Source organism: Felis catus, chromosome E1, assembly GCF_018350175.1.
Source record: "Felis catus isolate Fca126 chromosome E1, F.catus_Fca126_mat1.0, whole genome shotgun sequence".
In the NCBI taxonomy this organism is placed as follows: Eukaryota; Metazoa; Chordata; class Mammalia; order Carnivora; family Felidae; genus Felis; species Felis catus.
The window spans coordinates 9183839-9191597 of record NC_058381.1 but is presented as its reverse complement, the minus strand read 5'-3'; the positions used below and the strand labels follow the sequence as shown (position 1 = coordinate 9191597).

Genomic DNA, 7759 nt, shown 5'->3' with positions numbered 1-7759 from the left:
TCTTCGGCAGGCTCCATGCTCAACACGGAGGCTGATGTGGGCCTTGATCCCATGACACGGAGACCACGACCCCAGCTGAAATCAAGAGAGGGACGCTCAAGCAACTGAGCCACCCAGGCACCCCATCAGTGACAGTGATTTTTAAGAAAGCTTTCCCTGGATGCAATATGGAGAGTGGACTGGAGGGAAGAACTAACAGACGTAGGAATCCTAGTTTGGAGCTGTGGCCATAATGCAGGTAAGAGACAGCGGTGGTTTGGACTACAGTCATGGCGGGGAAAACACGAAGGGTAAAGGTTCTGGAGATATCTGGGATGTAAAATGGTAATGGAATGGGTATGGGGGATGAGGGAAAGGGAAGAGTTAGGGATCCCCCCCCCGCCCCCGCCCCACGTTTCTGTTTGCACATCTGGCCGGGAGCTGGTGGCCGTCTCAGAGAAAAGAACCGTGAAGAGGGCCAGCTTTGTTGTGGTGGGATCCGGAAAGTTTAATTTTGGATGCATTAGGTTCGAGGCGCCCATGAGAAAGCCAGGTTCTCATATTTCATATGGAATCTCACATTTCAGGTCTGGGCTGGAGACATCAACCTGTGAGTCATTTGCACCAGCGGAAACTGAAGTCTTAGGAATGAGTGAATCACGTAGGGAGCGAGAGAGAGAGAGAGGTGGGGAAGAGGAGGAGGTCTCGGGTTAAGGCCTCAGAGAACCTCTCAGTTTAACAGCCAGGTTACCAGAGGAGCAGGGAAGGCAGGCTGAAAAGTAACATCCGCGGGGGCCACCCGGAGAACGTGGCGTCTGTCACCTGCATGTTGCCCATTCGTTTATCTAGGTTTCTGATACTTTACCTTGTTCTAAAATCTGGAAGCTTACACTCACCCCGTGAGTTATACAAAGCCAACTACTCCGAGTTTTATAAGTGGAAAAACCCTGGGGCCGATAAAGCAAATGGTATCTGTTAAGTGGCTAATAAACGGGGCTGAGCTGGCATAAAAACCCAAGTCTTCTGACGTCGGAACCCCGGGCGGCACCACTCGTGAACATGCCGTCACTGAACTGCCGGAGGGGGCGTGTCAACACACGGATTTGTTTTTGACAGGTGCCGTCCTCCGCTCATGTAAAGGATCGGTTGATATTTTGAACGTTGGGAGATACGAGAAGGCGTGAAAAGGTAACCACTTGCAATAATTTCCACGTGCAGCCCTCTTCCACCTGTGTCCGTGCTCATGCCCTTGAAGCTCTTCTTTTTGGTATAATTAGGCTCCTGGCGAACCGTCCCTCTTATAATCTTCCTTTAGAAACATAATGCACCGCGACCCTTTCCTCATGCCATTACGCAGTGAAAAACTGGTTTCGAAGGAATTGCTCGGCAGAATCTTAGGAAAGCAAACAGAACAATTTGCCAGAAGCAAACACGTCATGGTGGGTAGATGACTTAAAATACTACCCTCCTGCCTGCCTGTCCCTCTTCATATGCTGCTTTCTGAAGCCAAAACACACGTTCCCTTTCGCAGAGAGTGAATAGTGGTACAGAACCTAAAGTCCCCATGACTCAGGTTTATAATTGTCATTGCTCCCCTGTAACCCTAGAGGGCATGCTCTGTATGCCTCAACCCCACGTGACCTTACCCAGGTCCGTGGTTCTACCCCACAGGTATGTTTCTAGCCTATGGGGACAGAATGAACACACTTTCCCCAGATCGCTAAGACAGACGCACACCATATTCCCGAGATGAAGCTTACAGATGCCCCTGTTCTCAAGCAAGGGTAACAAAGCCAACAGGTCAGTGTGAATGTCAGGTTGGGAACCAGGCAGGGTAGGGTTTTAAACCTGATAGAGATCTAGAAGCCACATACACGAGTCCAGAGCGGTAGGGGAAATGCATTCTCGAGAGGTTGGTGGAAGTGATGTTCATTCATCTCTCTCTCTCTCTCTCTTTTTTTTTAAATGTTTATTTATTATTGAGAGACAGAGAGACAGAGCATGAGCAGGGGAGGGGCAGAGAGAGGGAGACACAGCATCGGAAGCAGGCTCCAAGCTCCGAGCAGTCAGCACAGAGCCCGACACGGGGCTCGAACTCACAGACCGCGAGATCAGGACCTGAGCCGAAGGCGGACGCTTAACCGACTGAGCCCCCCAGGTGCCCTTTCGTTCGTCCCTTACGTTAAGAAGGCTATGTCTCGTCTTCCTTTTTCCAACGACCCCCTAACCCTATCTGCCTACAAAGTGCCCCCTGGAGATATTCTCCTCTTCATTCTTAAAAGGTGGAGGTCAGTCTTCTGTAGCTACTTCCTGCTGTCAGGGGTTAGAGCAGTGAAGATCCCTTGCTCCCGCAAGTGTAAATTTTGGGGTTAGACGGTTTGGGCTGCAGTTTTTCATATCCCTGCTGGATCGTGTGATTTATATGGGACTGTTGCATCCGAGAAGAGGCAAATTTTACTAGCAGGTTAACGTATCGACTGAATACATTGGTCCCCGAGCGACAGAAGAAAGTTAGGATTACAGCTGTTACTGTTGGCCACAAAAAGATTATCCTCAATACTTAACGCAGTTTCGAAGTGCACAACCGAGCATCTGAGCAAAGATGTGTTTGTCTGACAGTTACTGCCTCTTGAACAGGAACTTCAGGTCCGTCAGCAGCTCACACGGATAAGCTTCAGGAGCATCTTGACTTGGCTCTGCGGGCTTCCTGAGACTGTTGAATCCAGGGAGCCACATCTTGTAGCTCAAGAGAAGAGTAGGTGGTTAACAGCACCAAGAGGGGTCCTGTCCAGACAGGGCTGAGCTGGTCCCGAGCTGACCCTCATTGCCAGGTGGTCAAGTACACCCAGTCGCTTGCCTCATTAGGGATGGAGTTTAATTTCCTCTGATAAAGGGAGGCTCCTATTTGCATAATTGTTGAGGGCGGCCACAGCAGACCCTGGTTGAATTATGTGGTTTATTGCTTGTTTAGTCTCAGTATTTGAGCAAATGAAGGTTCCCTCAGCTGCTTGGAAAAGGCCATCCGCATCTCCAGATGTTCGTGGTGCAGGCCTTCCCTTTGAGGCTGCCCTAACTCCAGTTAAAGCTTTGGGGAGCAGCCTCGACCAGTTCTCCTGAGTCCTTTGAAAGCTTTAGCTAAACTTTTCTTTAAAGTTCTGTTACATCTTCCAGCCTTTCCAGGATGATCGTGGCCTCCGGGCAGCATGTAGCTTCCATTGTATCCCTAGAGCCTGGGCCTGTTACCCAGCAGTTATTTTAAAAACAAATGCTAGGGGGGCGCCTGGGTGGCGCAGTCGGTTAAGCGTCCGACTTCAGCCAGGTCACGATCTCGCGGTCCAGGAGTTCGAGCCCCGCGTCAGGCTCTGGGCTGATGGCTCAGAGCCTGGAGCCTGTTTCGGATTCTGTGTCTCCCTCTCTCTCTGCCCCTCCCCCGTTCATGCTCTGTCTCTCTCTGTCCCAAAAATAAATAAACGTTGAAAAAAAAAAAAAATTAAAAAAAAAAAAAAAAACAAATGCTAGGGGCGCCTGGGTGGCGCAGTTGGTTAAGCGTCCGACTTCAGCCAGGTCACCATCTCGCGGTCTGTGAGTTCGAGCCCCGCGTCAGGCTCTGGGCTGATGGCTCAGAGCCTGGAGCCTGTCTCCGATTCTGTGTCTCCCTCTCTCTCTGCCCCTCCCCCGTTCATGCTCTGTCTCTCTCTGTCCCAAAAATAAATAAACGTTGAAAAAAAAAATTAAAAACAAATGCTGGTCCATTATCACTTTGCATTGTTCAGGGAAGACCAAACCTAGGAATCACATGCTCAAGTGACCCCTTGACTCCCTCCTTTGCTTTTTTCAGTTCTGCGAGGAAAAGCTTCCATCTGCCCGGTAAAAGGATCTGTGAAGCCAGGAGTTATTCATATCCTCCGCCAGGATGGGCATCATTGTAAAATGTACCTGCCAGTCTTTCCCAGGTAAAGTTCCTCTTTGTGTAGCTTTGGCTAGAGGTGGGACAGGGGGAGTTCGTTTGCACATCTTTTTTTTTTTTTAAGTTTGTTTTTGACAGAGAGAGAGCAAGAGAGTGAGAGAGAGAGAGAGAGAGCGTGAGCTAGGGAGGGGCAGAGAGAGAGGGAGACACAGAATCTGAAGCAGGCTCCAAGCTCTGAGCCGTCAGCACAGAGCCCGAGGCAGGGCTCGAACTCATGTACCCTCAGATCGTGACCTGAGCCAAAGTCGGACGCTTAACCGACTGAGCCACCCCAGTTTGCACATCATTTTAAACACAGTACATACATTTTTGTGCAGCTTCCATTATGAGGTCTCAGACTAGTGATCTTTCTGTGTGGCCTACAGAGCGAGAAGCATGAGGATTCTCCAGAAGGTTATGTTAGCAAAAACTCAGCTCTTTTAATATTGAGAAGATTTGGTTTTCTTAAATAATCAAAGACCTGATAAAGACAAAACATAGAAACTTTGTTTATCCTGGGCAGATAAAGAAAAAACAGTCTTTGTTTATAATTAAAAAAAAAATTCTTTTTTGAGGGGCGCCTGGGTGGCTCATTCGGTTAAGTGTCTGACTTCTGCTCAGGTCATGATCTCATAGCTTGTGAGTTCGAGCCCAGCATTGGGCTCTGCGCTGACAGCGTGGAGCCCGGAGTCTGCTTCGGATTCTGTGTCTCCCTCTCTCCCTCTGCCCCTCCCCCACTCACGCTCTGTCTCTCTCTCTCTCTCAAAAAAAAAAAAAAATTAAAAAAAATTTTATTTTAAATTAAAAAAATTTTTTTGAGAGAGAAAGAGAGGGAGAATGTGAGTGGGGAAGAGGGGGAGAGGGAGAGAGAGAGAGAGAGAGGGAAGGAGGGAGAGAGAGAGAATCTTAAGCAGGCTCCACACTCAGTGCGGAGCCCAACATGGGGCTTGATCCCACAACCCTGGGATCATGACCTGAGCCAAAATCAGGACTCAGACACCCAACCGACTGAGCTGCCCAGGCATCCTACAATTTTTTAATCAAGAATAGACCAATAATCTAAGAAAACTTTGTCATTTTAACAGAAGGAAAAACCAAATTCTAATCTTATAGTGTTGTACTTTTGAAATTAAAACTCATTTATTCCCATCTTAGTCAGTTCTGACCATTTACAAAATTCCTTTCCAAACATTCCTTTTGCACACACTTTCTACAGCGTTCTTTGCCATTCAGATTTTGTCCTAAATTTTCACTCGTTAAACAACCAGTCTCAAAACAACAACAACCAAAAAAAAAAAAAACCAACCAAAAAAAAAAAAAAAAAAAAAAAGGCAACCAGTCTCATTTTAGGACAAAATTATTTTCTTTTCCCTCCACAAAAATGTATTCCTATTTCTCATATCTTTCTTACCAAAAACATAGATCTAACTTTCCTTGCATACGGAGCTGTTTTCCTTATTATTATTTTCGGTAGTCTTGATTACATTTATTAGCATTCTTAATGCCTAGAAACCTTAATTTCTGGTAAAAACTAAGTAGTAAGCAATTGTGAGCTGTTACACCAGAATTCTTAGGATCAGCAAATTTATAAACACCTTTAATAATTTTTAGAAACATGCCTTTTTAAAGTAAATTCCTTGGCATGGCACAAACCATGTTTACTGATAGGTATCTTTAGTTTCTCTGCAATAGGAAGACAAAAGTAGATGAATCTATGTTTATTTATTTATATTTTTGAGAGAGAGAGAGCATGTGCTCCAGCAGGGGAGGGGCAGAGAGGTGGGGGCGGGGGGGGGGGGGGGCGCAGAATCTTAGGCTCTACATCCAGTGTGGAGCCAGACTCGGGGGCTCGATCCCCCGACCATGAGATCACGACCTGAGCAGAAATCAAGAGTTGGAAGCTTAACCAACTGAGCCACCCAAGCATCCTGATAAATCTAATTTAGTAGTTAATGTTACAGTATTTGGAAATGATGTAGATCTGCAATGAATTTAGCTTAACTCATTATTTACTTAAGCCCTTTAAGGTAAGTTACTAAGAAGATTTGGGAAGTTAAAAAATTTACCTAAACTTTTTATTTATTTAACCTGTTTTTAACAATTACCCATGAAAACTTCATGAAACAGACAAAATCTACCATCAGTTTAAGTCATTTTTGGTGACAAATTGCAACAGATACAACATGAATTTAACTAATAAATTCGGGTGGAATGATTATGTTCGATGTTGGGAACTCCAAAAGACATACCTATTTGAATTAAGCCAACAAACGTAAACTTTAATTTACCAGAGATTATCCCAGATCATGTGAGCCTGAAAAACATTTGGATTAGTTTCCATCTCTCTGAGTTTTAGAATACTCAATTCTCGTAAGCAGTTGTCTTCAAACCAACTAATTACAGAACTGTTTGACAATTTTTAGCCATACCATCTGGAGGGAGAAAAATACCACATTTACACAGACAGAAACAAAAACCTTATAGTAACCTTGACAAGTAACTTATGGAAACTGTGGGCTAGGTTTTGAACAAGCGTGCTTTTCCAGCCATTTATAGGGCTTTTATATGGCCATTTATAAAGCTTTTTTTTTTTTTTAAAGTAATCTCTACACCAACATGGGACTTGATCTCACAACCCCAAGGTCAAGAGTTGCAGGTTTTTCTGACTGAGCCAGCCAGGCACCCCTCTAGCCATTTATATTATATTATATTTTAAGGTTTATTTATTTCTGTATTTATTATATATTTATTAAAATTTTTTTAAACATTTATTTATTATATTATTGAGATAGAGAGAGACAGAGCATGAGTGGGGGAGGGGCAGAGAGAGAGGGAGACAGAATCCGAAGCAGGCTCCAGGCTCTGAGCTGTCAGCACAGAGCCCGATGCAGGGCTCGAACTCACAAACCAGGAGATAATGACCTGAGCCAAAGTCAGACGCTCAACCGACTGAGCCACCCAGGCGCCCCAATTTTTAAATTTATTTTGAGATAGAGAGAGAGAGAGAGAGAGAGAGAGAGAGCAGGAGAGTGCAGAGAGAGAGAGGGAGAGAGAGAATTCCAAGGGCTCCAATTCAGTGTGGAGCCCCAGGCGGGGCTTGAACTCACGAACCGCGAGGTTGTGACCTGAGCTGAAATCAAGAGTCAAGCACTTAACCAACTGAGCCACCCAGGTGCCCCTAGCTATTTATATTTTCAAAAAGCCTCTCCCCTTACCCCCCACCTCCACCTTTTTTCCTTCAGTTTTGGGAATGGGGAATGATCTGGGTAAAAGTTCCCAGAGAGGTTGAAGGACTTTGAATTATTAATGGGGCCATATTTCTAGTTTTTGCAAAGATGTACGATATAAGGACAGAGGCTTTTCACTCCTTCGAGGAGCTGGGTTGCAGTTTCAATGACATTGAAATTGACCTACCCATCTTATTACATTTTCTTTAATTCACTTCTTGCCCTCTGAGTGCATAGTTCTGATTTGGACTTAGGGAATAAGGTCTTAAGAAAAATTCCTATCGGTCTCTGAATATCACCTTCAAATCTGGCGAATTTCTGGCCACAGATAATCACTGCCTTATCATGTTGAGGGAGAAGGATTTTGATTTTAATGCCCCATTCCCTGGTGTCTCACTTAAAGGGCAAGATAAAGGTAGAGCAGTAAGAAATGTTTCTTCAGGAGTTGATATTTTGGGGGCTCAATGTTGTCACTATTTCAGAAAGTTTCTTATTAGTTTCTTACACGGATGGTACCCTGTCAGTGTTTTTTTAGAAGCTTCTAAACGCCGAGCAGAATACGCATCCCACTCGGATTGTTTAGTTAACAGCCATTTTCCGGAGTTTG

General features: G+C 45.2%; 1 protein-coding gene across 3 annotated transcripts in view; it reads left to right on the top strand.

Moving 5' to 3' along the window:
• The window catches only part of TRIM16 (tripartite motif containing 16), a 42778-nt gene that overhangs the window by 427 nt on the left and 34592 nt on the right, over window positions 1-7759 (top strand). For all 3 annotated transcript variants that reach the window (XM_023244652.2, XM_006939855.3, XM_045045359.1), the window contains exons 2-4: window positions 11-238; window positions 1096-1167; window positions 3818-3932. In XM_023244652.2, coding sequence (XP_023100420.2) covers window positions 3910-3932 — 23 coding nt within the window. In that variant the 5' untranslated portion in view covers window positions 11-238; window positions 1096-1167; window positions 3818-3909. The remainder of the gene's footprint in view (window positions 1-10; window positions 239-1095; window positions 1168-3817; window positions 3933-7759) is intronic.